This window comes from Ceratotherium simum, chromosome 6 (assembly GCF_057802395.1).
Source record: "Ceratotherium simum simum isolate JZ-2026a chromosome 6, ASM5780239v1, whole genome shotgun sequence".
Taxonomy (NCBI): domain Eukaryota; kingdom Metazoa; phylum Chordata; class Mammalia; order Perissodactyla; family Rhinocerotidae; genus Ceratotherium; species Ceratotherium simum.
Window position 1 is genome coordinate 25,132,192 of NC_141905.1, and position 16,660 is coordinate 25,148,851.

The window sequence follows — 16,660 nt, forward strand, 5'->3', positions numbered from 1 at the left end:
TTCTGCAATCTCCAGGAATAAGTCTGCACTCTACCATGCTAAGCAAACCTCTGACTGCTCTCCCCACTCCTCAGGCCTCATCCAGATCAGTATAGGGAAAAGACATGGGGGTACCGAGCCCTTTAATGCTCTCGGCCAGGTTTCCACTAGGGGTCATAAAAGCAGTTTCAGGCTGGGAGAACCCATAAGCGCTAAATGCGGAGAAGTACAGGAGAAACAAGGATGGTTCAGGATGCGACCCTCAAAGATGCCTCTTAACCTTGTTGGAGATCATGGTGGGCATGTCCTGGGCCTTCCCCAGGATACCCCTTTAAGCGCCAGCAACTACTGAACATCTCCCCTTGGTTTTGCATGGCTGGCTTGCCCCTGAGCCTGTGCGGCTATAAGATCAAAGCAGAGGAGCTTTGGGATCTGAAGGAGAGAGTGCCATCCATTGTTCTCTGAACACCAGAAAACCACCTGCTCCCTTTTTCCTCCCATTCCCTTCCTGTCTCAGCAGGTGACTCTGGAGGGTGCAGATGGCTAGTGCGAAGCCTGCAGAAGTGAGGGGCTAGGGTTTGAGGCCGTGTTTGCCACTGTGAGTGGTTCCCATAGTAAGATGCTGTGTGATGTCATGGAATGTGAGCTGTGGAGTCACAAAGGCCTGGGGTCAAACCCCCAGATCAGCCACTTGCTGGATATGCGATTTGGGACAAGATAGTTGATTTCTGCATAGCTCCTTCCTTTCATAGGTACCAGCTGCCTGACCTTGGGCTTGGTGCTTACCTCTAGTTTCCTCATTTCTGAAATAGGAATGGTATTACTTATCTCACAGTACTAGCTAATATCCTTTTCCACTCTCCCCCCCACCCCACCTCTCTGTCCTGACCCATGGAGTATAATGTAAACATCAAGAAAGAAAGAAACACGTTGTGGCATTCCAGGTTATATTTACTCTTACCTTTTAGAAAATTCTGCCATCAGTTACCAGCCAGTCAATCAACTAGATATTTAATGATCTTGGGATATGTATGCCAGTATGCCAGGCATGGTGCCATCTCTAGAGGAACCTGCAATTATATTTGATCAAATATATGCACAATAAGAGATTAAAAACGATACTTATAAATGCCAGGTAAAAGATCTGTTTCCCTACAGCATCTGCCTTCTGAGAGTTTGCAGTCTGGCTAAGGAAAATAATACCCATCCTCAGGGAGAGCTAAGCACCCATTGATAAGTGTTTGATGGATACACACAACTGGAGGACAGATGCTGAGAGTTACAGGGAGACAGAGCTCCTTGTAGGCTGGAGGTGACCAGGAGAGTCTTCCTGGAAGAAATGACATTTGATCTGTGCCTTGTAAGGTGGTTGGATTCAGAGAGGAACTAAAGCGGGAAGAGGGGATTCTAAGTGGTAGGGAATCAGGAGGCTGGGAGCCACACAGTACCACACAGAACTCTCTTAACACTCAGGTCTCTTTGAAAATTTCCAACGAGAGCAAATTGTTTTCCACTTTAAATGGGAGAAGGAGACAAATCAGATTTCTTTTGATATGTGATGTTTTCAGGGGGAAACAGCAATAGTGCTTGAACTAGCAAATGTGAGGATGCACCCCTGCTGCCTCCAGATAGGAGAGTGAAAGCAGAGGGGAGAGGAAGGAGGAGCTGGGGGAATCCACAGGTTCAGAGGTTGGGCTACTGCCAAGAGCAAGAACGCTGTGTTCCAGGTTCTGAATCCCACAGTGATCATATTAGTCAGTCAGTCATCACTTGCAAAATATAAAAGCTTAATTGTATCGGGTTTTACAGCTCAGAGGGAATTAGGACAAAAGATGTGTTTAAAATAAGGTGTGTCTCTCTCTGTCACTTGCATCTGATGGAGCAGTTAAAATTCAGATTTGATGTGGAGTATTAAATGCCTGGGGAAGTTGGGGAACTCGGATCAGATCTTCGCTGTGCTCACGGGCGGGAGTTCTGACCTCAAGCCCGGGTGCAAGCACGGATGCCCCTGCGCTGGGTTAAGAGTGTGGGGCCTAGGGGAGGGGGGGGTTGTTCTCCATTCTCTCATCCACCTGCATTCAAGGCCCCTAAACATTCAGAAAATCATGCTCTCATCCTGTGTTGTTGTGCATGGACAGATCTTTCCAATGAAGCCACTTGAGAAAGCAAAATTTAAGACTAAGTGCTTAGAGAAAGCTGGGTCTCCTGTCCAATGAAAACTACAGCTAGTTGAGCTTGAGTTCTGTGAAATCATTAGTTTTTAGAGAATGACATTCAAATTTGAACATGGAACATAAAGAAGCCGTCACACCCGATTATTATATGATAGATTTATTTAACCAGGCTGCAGAAATGAGCATTTTATGAGAATTTATGGAGAGGCTCAAGTCTCATCTTTAAAAAATATTTTTCCTCAAAAAACTGGCCCTATTCGTCCAATTATTTTGGAGGTATTATAATTAGGACTGAACATATAGGAAAACTAGTAATACAATATGTATGATTATTTCTACTACAGGCACCTAGAAAAGGACCAATAATCCTTCTACATGCTAGTGAATAAACCCAAATCTGTTACCTTCAATCTATTAAAACCCTTAATCGAAGGCTACAGAGGCAGGGGCAGGCCTGGAAGTCTCTATAGGAGGGGTCAAGGAAGCAGTCCAGTTGGAAGTAGGATGGATGCTAGGGGCTCCACTTGCTGCTGGGTATGCATAACAAGCACACAGTTTACATATTATGTTTCTGATTAATAATAATAGCAAAACCTTCTAAAAATGCTTTTATTTACATTTTAGGCAAATGCTAATTGTCCGTATCAAAGACTGTAATTATTTTAAAATTCAGGTGTCTTAGGTGTGCTAGAGGAGATATGGTGAGCGTGTTTGTGTGTGTGTGTGTTTGAGGGTGAGGGTGTTCTAAAGCCTCCCAGTCCACTTCTATCAAAGCCATTGGGAAATGGCGTCTGAACAACATTTTAAATCACTTCCATTTTCTTGGCGCTGAGTTTTACAAATCCCACTGTTTCAAGTTTTCTTTAACTAGATATTTCCATTTCAAGAGCCTATCATTTTAAATCAAAGCTCCTATATGTGAATCTTTTTCATTCTAGCCTCTGGATCCTAAAGATCTGGTTTCCCAAAACATGGTATTTACGTCCGCATCTACCCTGATTACATGCGTCGGTCTGACATTCCCAGGGTCCCTCTTATAACAGAAGCGGGGCCGGTGCTTCGGGATGGGGTTGGGTTTGGGGGGCACGATGAGAGCTGCCTCTTCTGTCCTCACCCACCTCACTCCTGGGTGAGCCATCTTCAGCAGCCCCAAACCACATCTTTGCATACTCCTCCTGAGCACGTTAGGAGGTGCAAACTCTACGACAAGTTTCTATGCTGAATTCGCACCAGCAAGCAATCTTTGTAGTCAAGAGGGCTGATTTAGTGGCAAGAACAATTTATTTCCCTCTGGGTAGGTAGAAACAGTTGGACTCTAATTCTTAAGAGCCTTTGTTCAGGAACATCTGGGTTGAAACTACTGTAGTTAACAGATGATGCTGGCAGTAAAGAAAAAAAAAGGCTTTGTATAATGTCGTTGTCAAATTTGGTAGACCTCTACTTAATAATTATCAAGAAAGCAATCTAACTTGTTATTACAACAGTTTTATTGCAGATTGCTGGTTTAAGACCTTTTTGTGACAACTGGCATTTTTTTTTTTAAAGAAGTCGTTTCTGTTCCCTTGTAATTATTTTTGCAACCAGTGAACACTTTCTGTATTGGACGTATTGGGACATTTTATTTTAGAAATGGAGAAATAAATTCTTGCTAACATAAGACTGATTTCCTCCTGTTTATCACATTGTGAAAGCTTTTTTGCTTCTTTCTTATACCCTACCTCACCCTAAGCCTCCTTTCTCATCCCACCATAGGCCTGTATATGTTTAAACACCCTAGACTGAGTAAAGTCATAAGAATGACTATAGGGATTGGATGAGCAAAGCCCATTTTGCTTTACCAAAAAAAAAGTATCAAATAATGCAAGTAAATATTTAATCTCAGGACATCAATTTTGGGTAGTCTGAAGGCACACTGTTGGGAATGAACCCCTTGTAACAAGATCTGCAGAGGGTCCCAAGGAGAAATTGCTCTCTATATCTTAGAATTGTACTTACATCATTGCATAGTGGATTGACGGCAAAAATTAGATCCACCAGAGCATGTCACTGCTATTATTTCCATCTACACCCTTCTTTTCCAATCTGTCTGCTTCTAACAAACAAGTTAAGATGCATCTTGTTTCAGGATTCTATACTCACTTTCAAGCCTTCTCTGCCTAAACTAGCCTTTCCTAGTTTACCACTTTATCTCTTCTGTATCATTCCAGCAACTCATGAGATTCTGCTGCCCAGTCTTACATACATTTATTTAATCAGCATTTATTGAAAGCTTACTCTCTGCACTTTGCAAAATGCCAGGGAGACAAAGCCGTGTCTTGCACTGAAGAAGCTGAGTATTGAGGGCAGAGAGATGAGTAAACAGGTGATTACCACCCAGCCAACACCCACTCTCCTGTTTATTAGCCTTGACCCGCTCTTCTCCATGGAAGCCCCGACAGAGGCTGTACCTCTCCTGCAGCCTTAAGCACAGCACCCTGACATTGGCCAGCTCTTTGTGACAGAATCTAACAAAAAACTGTGATTTTAACAGGGGGAGAGATAGTTGTGTTTCCAGTATAAATTGTAAATTACTCAAGATTTGTATTTTGCAAACTTCCAGAGGATACTCTTTACAGCAGAGATTAAACACTTAGATGCCTGTAGGGGGCAGGCAGTTAGCAACAAAGAATGAAGAGAGAGGAGGTCTGAGACAACAGGCAGTGGTAGGGACTGTGGCACATTGGAGATCACATGTCCCATCCAGAGGTATAAGTGCTTCAAAGCTCCAGTTCCTTTTAGCCGTACAAAATGTCGCTCCAGGATGGCCATACCTGATTTATCAAGGAAAGCTGAAAAGCTAGTTTTTATATGAAATCACCTGTTGGTATCTAATTCCAGTTTTTTAAAAAACACTCTACTGACCAAATGGAACATGTCTGCATGTTGGGCTTCTGGCCCCCACTTCATTTCCTCCCCACTGATGAGAAGCAACTGTGCAGCATACTGCACTGAGTCTTGATTTCCACTTTTGACATTTCTACATACAATTTGTTTAACCTTGAACAAGTTTCTTGATTTCCACTTTTGGTTTTCTCCATAAAGGCCGTTTGACCTTGAGGAAGTCGCTTTCCCCTCTTTGGACCTCAGTTTATCATCTGTATAAGAAGGGCAGGACCAGCCAATCTTGAGGGCTTGAGTCTGAAAATCTGCAGGTGTGGCACTGCTTGCATATAATCACTTTGTTCTTATCACTCTGTCCCTTTTCTCTTTGCTTCTTTGGCTAGTGAGCAAAGGTTTGTTTTAGGCCAAAGCCCTTCTTAAAAAGAAGCTTCTATAAGGCAGTATAGAATCATCTTAGATATGTATTTGAAAGTTATGAGAGAGGACTCAGAGATCTGCTGGTCCACCCCCTGCTAGGTTAAGGAATGTGCACAAGGCCACATAGATTTTATTGACTTTTCTGCGTTAGAAAGCTCCTTTCTTTTAAATTTAGTTAGAAAATGGTATCAGAGTAGCTAGGAAGACATAATTCACCATTACTGTGAACTATTTCTTCTCTTCTCACCAGTAGGATCCGGTTGGTAAAGCAATTAAGATCCTTGGTCCCATGAACCACCAGAGTCCCAAACTAGAGTGGTCCTTGCTCATAGAATAACAGCAGATTGGCTTCTTCATGATCCATGCTAAGTTAAGATCAGTCTTTTCCTTGAGTTTTTGGCATTTAGCTGCTATTTACATTAGAAAGTTGTTACTTAATCTGGTAATTTGGTTCAACAAATATTGCATAAGCCATCAGATATTTTAAACAATTTAAGCTCCAGAAGTAGCAGCCCTGTAAAGGGTGCGTGTTGACGGTGCTCTATGGGACATAAGTTCAGAAGAGCATTTTTCCAGCTGTAGTTGGATACATGAGTTGGTGTTTCAGCAAACTGCATAATCAGCACAAAGCCCGGGTCATTAGAGTCTGCTGGCAGGAATCAGAAAACCTTCAAATCGCTGGAGAACCCAAATACGCCTGGAGGGAAGTGGTCCTTTGAAGTCTGACTGTCTGTTCAAAGCAATACGGGGGACCATGACCTCACATGAGGGAATGAGCAATTGGTCTGATTCCCACTGGAGAGCATGAGGCCTTCAGCAGCACCTTACCTGCAAGCAACACATCCACAAGTCCAACACGTCTGATTATGTTGCTCTTCAATTTAAAACCAACCCAGAGCCTTCCATTCCACTTAGAATAAGCTGCAGACTCCTTGCTGTGGTCAGCAAAGGCTTCATGATCTTGCTCCTGCCCAGTTCCCTGACCTACTCACTATCACTCTAGACTTTGCTTACTCAGCCACAGTCTCTCTACCCTTATTGCTGGTCCTCAAAAACCCTGAATTTCTTCTTGCCTCAGGGCCCTTGCACTTGTTGTTTCCACTCCCTAGAAGACTCTTTCTCCAGATCCTTTCATTGCCTGCCTCTTCTCATCATGCTCCTGTGCTCTGTGCTTTAGCGTCACCTCCTCAGAATGGTCCTCCTGGACCATCGCAGATAGCACACCTTCCCAGTTGCCCTTTATCCTGTTAGGTTGTTTTATTTTCTGCATAGTACTTGTCCTCATCTGGAAATTTATTATTTATTCACTTGTATATTTGCCTCTTGCCTATCACTCCCAATGCAAAATAGGCTTCACTGGGGCTGAAGATGTTGTGTATCCTGCCAGGTACTAGCTGGAGACCTTGGGCAAGTTACATGGGCTTTCTGAGCCTTATTTTCATTACCTGTAAAATAGAGATATAAATAGCAGTCTGAATAAAGAGGGTAATATCTCCCTCTTTGGGAAATTGTGGGGATTAAATGAGACCACCAAGAAAGGCCCTGACCTGTGACCCCGCACCTCCTCCACCTTACAATGCTGGAGCTAAATAACCATCAACTCATTTCTCAATCTATCAGTCAACCAATGTTTTATTATCCAAAAAGTCCATAAAACATAAGTGATAATGCTCATTGTAGAAACTTGTGGTATATAATATATAATTCTTTTTTTCTTGGTGTGAGTTTTTATTTCTATGAATATATAAAAATATATTTTCACCAAATTGTCTCATGTTATTCACATGTTTGTATCTATAGGGATAATGCTCATTGTAGAAACTTGTGGTATATAATATACAATTCTTTTTTTCTTGGTGTGAGTTTTTATTTCTATGAATATATAAAAATATATTTTCACCAAATTGTCTCATGTTATTCACATGTTTGTATCTATATAATATTATTTGTTGATCTTATACCTTGAAATATTCTTCAGAAAGTCATTTTGAATGCTAGTACTATATTGTACCATACTTTATTTAACCATTGCCTTATTATTGGACATTTAGATTGCTTTCAATTTTCTTTTACTCTGTATAAACATTACCAGCTTGAACATCTTTATGCATAAATATTTTATTGGACCTTTTATTATTTTCTTAGAATTGAACCCCGGTAAGTAGAAATAATTCATTTATCAAGCTTCTCTCTGATATTGAGTATCAGTGGTTCCATATACAGACACTACTGTGGGGAATCTAAAGTGCGAAACTTAAAGAAACAGACAAAGTTCAGACACGTGAAACATCAGAAGTAACCACAGCCAGTGTAAAATTGACTAAGGGCTAAATGGTGTGGTTGCAGACAAGGTGCTGGAGGAGTTCTGAGAATAGAAAATCAGAGGGTGGCAGCAGCTGGAGAAGACCTACATGGAAGGTTAGATTTGACATGGGCCTGGGTTGGCTCTGGGAATGGAGGATGGGTTGGGAGGAGAGGCGAGGAGAAGGCATTCTGAGGGGTAGGAACTGCATCAGTGAAGACCTGGAGGCAGGAACAAGCCAGCCTCAAAGCAGTGTGAGCTGCGGGCATGAGCACCGGGCAGATGAGGTGAGACAGCTTGGACGGAGCCAGGAGTGACGGTGCTGTAGTCATGTGCTGGGCACTTACACGGGGGCTAAGCATTATTACCATCATTCTGAGCGCACAGGGGTCTGCTCGAAACAACAATATGAGCCATTTGTACAAAAGACGAAATGGAATCCAAATAACAGGTCCAGCTGCTCCCAATACCTCCCTCCTCCTGCAGTTAACATTTTACTACCCGACTGAGTAACTAATGAATCTGGCCCGGCATAAATCCCCAGGCACAAATCCCTGCTTGGGGTCTGTGTCTAGACAACCAGACCTGAGTGCAATTTGCACTTTGAACATTCAGCGCCTTATCACTTGCAAGAAATCAGGTTTAATGGGGAAGATGGGGAGGTGTCGCTCCCACCCGCCTCCCTTTGGCACAGTGACTGTGGAATGAGGGTCCCTTGCATAATAACTGCATTAGGAGATGGAAAGGTGGCAACAGTGCTTGTTATATGGCTCTGGTTGTTGGGAAGCACTGACTGGGATGCGTTTCTATCTCGTTGCAGGCTGTGTTTTGTGAAGCTCAAGCTCCTGATGATAGCCATTGAGTACAAGTCCGCCAATCGAGAGAGCCGGTAAGTTTGCCGTGACCCAGCAGCTGACTGACATTTATGATGGTGACAGTGCACTGAGAACGCTTGGTCCCCTTCTTTCGTACACATTATTTATTTGCTCGGGACCCTGATGGAACACCTCTCTGACCCTAGGGCACATTTCAAGGCATGCTCAACCAGACACTGCCGCTTCTGTCCCAGACCTGCCTGGCATCCCAAGCCCCACTGGGCATTCAGAGAGAGTTTCTCCAGGGGAAAGGGATGAGGCGTCTCAATCTCCACTCAATCGGGCCAACTTGCACTTTTCACCCTCTCAGCATAACACCAGGGCACAGACCCTGGCCAAAAACGCTTTTTTTTTACTGCTGTGAGCAAAAAGCTGGTGGACTCTGGCCTCCTTCACAGCAGGCATGGGGCAGAGCTGTGATGGGAGATACCAGCTCTCTTGATAGCCAAATTACAAGCAGCCTATTGTGTACCATATGTGCTTCTCCCGGTGCAACCGAAATCCAGGTGGCAGAATATCAGCTTCTTATAAATTAGAGAGGAAAGCAGAGCTCAGAAGCAGGAGCCCTCTTTATTTATTTATTTTGCACTTAATTATGTGCAAATCAGACTGATGAGGACCTGGGTCTGGTTGAAATAGATAACACCCCAGTCAATATATGAGTTCATGCTGGAAGAAGGAAGCTTCACATTAATGAGGAATTTTGTTGATGGAGTACTGTATGCATTACAGATAAAATAGGGATGGTTTTTGCTTCCCAATTCTTATCAATAGTTTTGGAGGAAAGGGAGGTCATTGAGAGATGCCCGGGCGTTTGTCCTCTGAAATGACATTCACAGTTTGCTCCCAGCTATAGTAAATAAGTTTTCCTGTAGATGCCCAAGTGAAGAATATAGATGCCCTCCAACATACACCTTAATAACTGAGCAGAGTGGCAGGGCAAGACTAGAAGTTTCCTGCTATCATCATTTAAGGAGTTTTCATTATCTGGATGAATGACTTAATAAAGCCAGACTTCCAAATGTGCAGTCTGTGTCTCTATCACAAAAGAACACTGGATTGTAAGCAAGTCAATCCAATGTTCTCTGTTACTGTAATCCCCAGATCAGGTTGCTCACAAAGTCAACCTGATCAAATGTTAGACTATTTTGAAAATCCAAATCAACCAGAAGGAAGGAAAAATGGTAGATTTGGTGGCTATATGTAGAACATGGCTGTAGCAATTAACGAACATGTATATAGATATACATCTTTCTTTTCTGCGTTGGCAAACTGAAGAATATTATTTGCAAAAAACTGAGGGTCCTGGCTATTTGCCGTTCAACAGATAAGGTGGATGTTTCTGGGATTGCTGCTTGCCTATGTTGTTGACAATACTCACCCGTACCTGTGTCAGGGCAAAATGTGTATCCTGGGTTTTTGCAAAAGATATTCTTCATGTTGCCAAGTCAGTAAATCTTTGTGTAATTCAGTGTTCTCTCTTTATCCCTTTTGTGCATCTCTCAAAGAAGTGTGATGTTGTGGGTGATGATGATGCTGAGTAGTGTTTCTCTGCCATTATGGAATAATTTCATGGCAGGAGACTGCACCCTGAACCTTGACCAGTCATCTCCCACCTGCCACCGTTTGGTCACCAGAAGGGAGGCAGAAAGGCTGTTAATGGTTCAGTGTGAATCCACTGTCACCATTCTAAGAAAAATAACTCAGAGCTCTCCCTGAAGATAAAATCTTTTCTTTGATGGGCCCTCCAATTAATTCACAAATCTGAGAAAGCCATGTTTATAGATAAAGATAGATTTTTAGATTTTTGTTTTTTAGAAAGGGGCGAAAAGAACTTGTTTGGCTTTGTTTTGGCTTTCTGTGTGCAGTTACCAGCTTTAATCCTCAAATGTGGCTTGGTCTCAATGTGGAAGCACATTGGTTCTTGTGGAAAAAGGTGTGTTTGAGGGAATGTGGATCATGCCTCTGAGAAAACACAGGACTTGTCAAACACAGTATCCATGTAAAAAAGGATCGAGTTTTGACCCTTCCTGAGATAATAATTTTGAGTTTTTTCTTCATTTAAACATTTCCCGTTTTCTTTCCTCTTGCATTTTCTAAGTGACCGGGTGTTAAAATTCAGAGAACCCTGCTTCTCCTGCCCACCCCCTGCCTCCAACCTGTGTTTAACTACCTCCTCCATGGTTGTTTCACCCCGTGATACTGTTTCCATGCTTTGCTGAAAAACCTTGTTTTCACATACATCCTTCAAATAATTTGAAACAAAGGTTTTATTTCTTCTTTCCTTCTGGTGTCAGTCAATTTATTATCAAGTTGTTTGATTTTAAATTCTTTTCTTGTCGTTTTGCAGAAGCCGAAAGCGGTATGCACTCTTCGTTGTTAACTTTCCTCCCAACCTCACCCTCTGTCTTCACTTCTAACCACAGGACTAACCATTTGCCAAGAATTCAGGAAGATAGAGATTATATATATGTGTATATGTATATATAATCCCATTCCCTTGTTTAGTGTGTATGTATATATATATATATATATATATATATTTATATACAAACCCCTCTCCAGCTAGAGTACATAAAAATTGAAAGTAGCATATTGCTTTTCTTGTTGGATTTGTTGATTCTTTTGGATGACGCACTAACTTCTTTGCAGGAAATCTAAAACAAACAAAAGGCATGATCCTGTTTTCAGTCCTGGCACCAATGATGGGAACAAATGCTGTTAAAATTGAAAAGGAGGACGTGTCTCTCCAGCCCCTGGTGTCTGTTTCTGTCCTGTCCTGATGTGTCTTGGTGTCCACCAGACTCTGTGGTGCCATTTGTCTACATACTGCATCCACATTCCCAGTGACCTCCTCCTTCCTGTGTCCAGTTCCAGTTCGTAGAGCCGAATTCATGTCCTTTTATCCACAAAACAGAGACCAAGCCCTTACACTTAACTCTCTTACATTTATTTTGATGATAACATTTTGCATATTTTATTTCTCGAGCAGTACTCAGTGCAGACTTAGAACACTGCTACTAAATTACCAGATTATCACTTTTGATTTCCCAAATGAGTACTGTTTCTTGAGAGGAACTCATGGCTTTATTTTATTCCTGGTGTGTTTGGGCATATTTCTTAATATGAAGCATCTCCACTTTCACCGTGTGACCTCACCCTGTTTTGTTGCTGTTTTATGTTGCACGAAGCATGACTAAATCCTCATTGATAGCTCTCTTATTTTTTTTAACTTTTTGGGTTAATATTTTCAGTGTAGTTTTTCAATAATGTGTTCTCTAAGACAATATTGTTGAAAACATACTATTGAGATGCCCACTAGTCGATCTTCTCAAGAGTTGTTTTTCTCCGTGGTTGTAATCACTGTCACATTTGTGTTTGTAATTGTGTGTGTGTTTGTCTGGAATTCTTTCCCAAGTCAGATTCTTACGTGATTTTTCGAGTAGATGCGTGAAAATAGAGGTGGCTTCCTGTCAGTTTGGTATTATTGATATGATCCAACTGCGAGAAGTTACTGCAACACTTTGCATCTTCAAAGTTCCACAGTGGTTGCACCTCTGCTGTTGGCTTTTGGCCTTTGAGTCCTTTTATCTTGTGGCGAAGGCATGTTGTAATGTAGGCATGACTTGTCCTAAATTGTACCAGAAAGTGACATGGCTTGCTCCCAGAACCCTATATCCAACATTGTCCTTCCCAAATGAACTATCTTTTCCCCATCTCATATGGCTACTTTTTTCTTTATGTGCAAAATATATTTTAAAATACCGTTTCTAAAATTATTGAGGTGGATTTAGGCTAAGCAAGTCCTTGCCCATATCATTGGCGGACTGCAGCGGAGGTCATTTGAGTCTGACCAACTGGGAGCAATCTTTATTATGCTGTCTCTGTGTAAGTGAACTGGGCTTAAGTATATTGAAGCATGGAATACACAACCATGTCTCCTACATATATTTTATTAGTAAAAGTGTGTGTGTCTAGTTGTGTGGGACTCTAGCAGCATATATTTTAAAGCCCAGAAGAAATGAAAAGTTCCAGAAAAGCAATAAGATTTCAGATTTGGGGTTTCCATAGGCTGTGCCCTAACACAGCCCATAACCTGCAGGGCAGTTGTGCTGCCTGAGAGGGGACACAATTGTTTCAAACAAAGGCCCACGCAATAGTATATGACCTTGTGTGGTCACAGGGGCAACTTCCCAGGGGCATGATTCATCTGGGCACTGCATGAACTGAAGGCCTTGATGGTTCTAATTCTCTTGCTCTAGTTAACGAAGTCCCATTAGCTTGCTAGACACATATGATTGCCCTGTTATCAAGTACAAACTGTATTCTCATGTGAGTGATATTTTTGCAATTGCTTGGGGGAATGGTACATTACACCTACCAAAATTGGAGCGGGGAGGAGAGAAATGAAATACACACCTGTCATATTTATCCATAATGGATAAAAGTTTCCTTTAAAAAAATATCTGTTTCAGTTGAATTACCAATCATTGGTTATCTCCAAAAGCAGCAAACAAGTAAAGTTTATGATGATTGAAGAATTATTATGCATATGTGATGGAGAAAGGGAATAAATCATTTTGCCCCATTAAGTGCCAAATGTCCAACCTGACCAAAGTTCAGCAAGAGATACACAACAGAATGCGTTGCAGCTTGAAACCTGGAGCTCCTCTCCCAGAGCAACCTGACAGGGACATTTCCCTGTTGGACTGAGCCCTGCTAGCCAGTTCCATGTGAATGTGTTTTAAGTTTAGGAACACAGATTTCAGTTCTAAGTGAGTGGTGTTTTCAAGATTGAAATCAATTGCTTCAGCTCCCCAAGTGGCTGGCTGTTTATATATTTATATATTTACACTTCATGCATCTGGGAGATTGTTAGCCCATTTGCCCACCTACTGGAAGAGGTGTGGTCCCTCCTTTGGTTGGCGTGAGTGATGAGAATTGCAGCTTGGTCTGTGAAAGAACAACTGTGACTACCTTTCTCCTTACTAGAGAGGGAAATGAACACTTGGAACTGAGACCAATGACATGTTTTTCATTCATTCAGCAAATAGTTGAAAAGTGCCTACTACATGCAGGGCTCTAAGCTTGCTACTGTGAGAAACTTCTTTACAAAAGTAAATAAAATATGATCATGCTTTTCATTCCTTTACCCAACTGTGGGTTCCCTACACAAAATATGTATTTGCTTCATACAGTGGGTGAGGAGCCAAAGAATAAGCTAAGAATAAAACTAGCCTGAGAGCAAAAGAAAAAGAGAGAGCAAGAATCCTTGGGGAAGAGACCGCACCAGCCCTTTGCCTCCAGCTGTCACTGAATGTTTTCACTTGAAATTAACAAGGTCGTAGAAGAAGGCAGATAATTTATACGTTCCTTGAAATGAGGGAAAGTTTGCCCTTGCCAAGAAGATGTCCCTATTGGAATTCTGCTAATTGATCTATGGGCTTTTTTCTTAGAGATTTTCTTGATTCTTCACATGACACATCTCAAAGTTTATCTCTGATAAGCTAGTGAATTAGACAAAGTTGGAGCCAGAGATTGATTTCAAGTGATGCACAGGGAGGGAGACTTTTGGCAGTCAAAAGAACAAAACAAACTTAACAGTGGATATTCTTTTAAGAGATCAAAGATCTTTGGAAAGATTTATGTATTCCCATTAGAAGGTCAATAACAAATTCTAAGGGTATTAGGCACTTTGCAGGGAAAAAAAAAGTTACTTCTGTCTAGGATCCTTATCTTTTTATATTTTCAAAAGAAGAAGATTAAAACTTTAAACTTTCTAGATTTGGAATGTGTATAGAAGTCTTAATGTCTAAAATATCAAAAAGACTAATATATTTCCTCAGAGTCTTTGAAACTTTGTACCCTTACACGGAGAGTATTATATGCAGTGGTCCCCTGAATCAGGGGCACATGGTTCTTTACCAAATGCTTAAATATATGAGTGGAATCTAGCACAATGGGCATCTTTATGTATCTAGATTTTGTTCCTTCATTATTCTCAACAGTTGGGCTCATTCTTTCGATTCCCACCCAGAAGGCTGTCTTAGCCTAATCTGGATAGCTGCAAGTGATACAGCCTCACACCTCACACAGGGAGGGTTTAAACCCTCTCACCCCTGTCCAAAGAGAATAAGAGGGCATCCTGGAGTCACACCATCAGCAATGTCCTTGGCGTGCTATGGTGCCTTACACAATCAGCCATAAGGTTTAAGGAACAGAGAGATACTCCACTGTGCAGCCAAAAGCCAATCCAAATTACCCCATCTCCAGATGTTATGCAGGGATAAGATGTTTTGGATACTGCTCAGTAGAAACGTCTTTCAATGACAGTGGGTACCTCCTGGGTAGTTTATTAGCATCAAGGATAAAATGGAGAGCTGTGATGCTGTGAGAGATTATTTACCTCTCATTTAGTTGCTGTAATCACCTTGCTTACTATTAATAGTGACCATTTGTTAACGACCTGCTATGTGGCTGTCACTCAGCACACAGTATGTACTTTAATTCTCTTAGTGACACTGTAAGCTAGTGATTATTCAGCCCATTTTACAGATGAGGAGAGGGAGGCTTAGCTGCATCCACATGCCCAAAGCCAGAACCTGAACTTGTAATGCCTGGCACATGCACCTGCTCGTTTAACCAACATTGGCAGCGAACCTGACATTTGAACACACATCTGCCTTACATCTGTGCCCAAAATCTTTCCTTTCCACCACTTGACTAAAGCAAGCTTGAAGACTGTAATAAATTCTCTCAACCTCTCAGTCTCTGGAATGCCAATCCCAAATTCTCACTGTAGGAGAATTCTTGTTCACTATTGATAAAGAACAGAGGAAATGAAAGGAAACTTTCCATTGATAGGAGACTTGCTCTCACTGTATTCCCACCATGACGCAGTGGGCTGGATCATGGGAGTACAATTGATGAAGCACATAATGTAAAAATGGGAAACGGGTCTGCGCGAGGCTTGTTTTGCACATACGTGTCACCCAGACACTGATGAGTGTCAAATTTCTCCTTTTGAATTGCATTATTGAAATCATAATAGGGTTTTTTTTCACTCAGAAGTTTTTTATACACTCATATGAATACATATCAAAATGTAGACTTTTCCAACTTTAAGGAATTACCTCTTTTAGACCCCAGAGGTACCTGGAATTTTTCATGTGTGTCCTGCACATTATTCTGGATTGTACAGTTCTTCACCCTATAACTTCATCTCATTGTAGATAGGATATTTTGATACAAAGCCCTGTGTTCCATTCCATGGAGCCAGCTAAAGAAAATCTGAAAATCCCATTGAAAATGAAATATACTTTTGACTCTTTTTGCAATAATAAATAATAAAAGTAACAGTGACCAACATGCATTGAGCTTTCTGGGCATTATCTCCCTTAGTCCTCTAAAGAAAGACTATGGTTATCATCATCCCCACCTTGTAGGTGAGGAAATTGACTTCTAGGGAGGTTTAGTAACTTACCAAAGTCAGACAGCTACTAAATAGCAATGCTGGAATTTGGACCCAATTTCTGATTGCAGAGCCAGGGCAAATAAAAACTGCCTTGCAGGAAAGGGGGTAAGAAAGTGTGTAAAATGCAGAATCCTGCATTTCTAAAACATCGTATTTAATTGGCTTTGAAAAAGGAATCCATCTAAACTGTATGAGGTCTGAACCTTTTCTCCTCATGGTCTTGAGAAGTCAGAGGGCTGATAGACCAACGTGAAGAGCTGGTGGAGGGTAATTAGTCGGTGCCTGTGCCACACCGCTGCCCGTTGCAAGCTGTGCTGTTAATGTGGCCTGCTGCTTCCTGATTTGTGAGGAATCTCATTGTTGCCTGTGGTTCTGGGGCAGAACAGTCAAGTCTTCATGGACTCTCGCTATTATTTAGTGTTAGTAACAGCGATGACACGGGATTGGTCTCCTTCTGTCAGGTCTTGTCATGGGTAAGAGTGTATGTTCTTGTGAGCATAAACAATTATTTTGCAGTAATGATCTACTCTGAGTTCTCCCGACAGAACAAAAGTTCACC

At 41.7% G+C, this 16,660-nt stretch overlaps 1 protein-coding gene across 2 annotated transcripts in view; it reads left to right on the forward strand.

Annotated features, from left to right (window-relative positions):
* Nucleotides 1–16,660, forward strand: part of KCNMA1 (potassium calcium-activated channel subfamily M alpha 1) — a 711,162-nt gene that overhangs the window by 561,436 nt on the left and 133,066 nt on the right. For both annotated transcript variants that reach the window (XM_004426905.3, XM_087431991.1), the window contains exon 16: nucleotides 8,573–8,641. In XM_004426905.3, coding sequence (XP_004426962.1) covers nucleotides 8,573–8,641 — 69 coding nt within the window. The remainder of the gene's footprint in view (nucleotides 1–8,572; nucleotides 8,642–16,660) is intronic.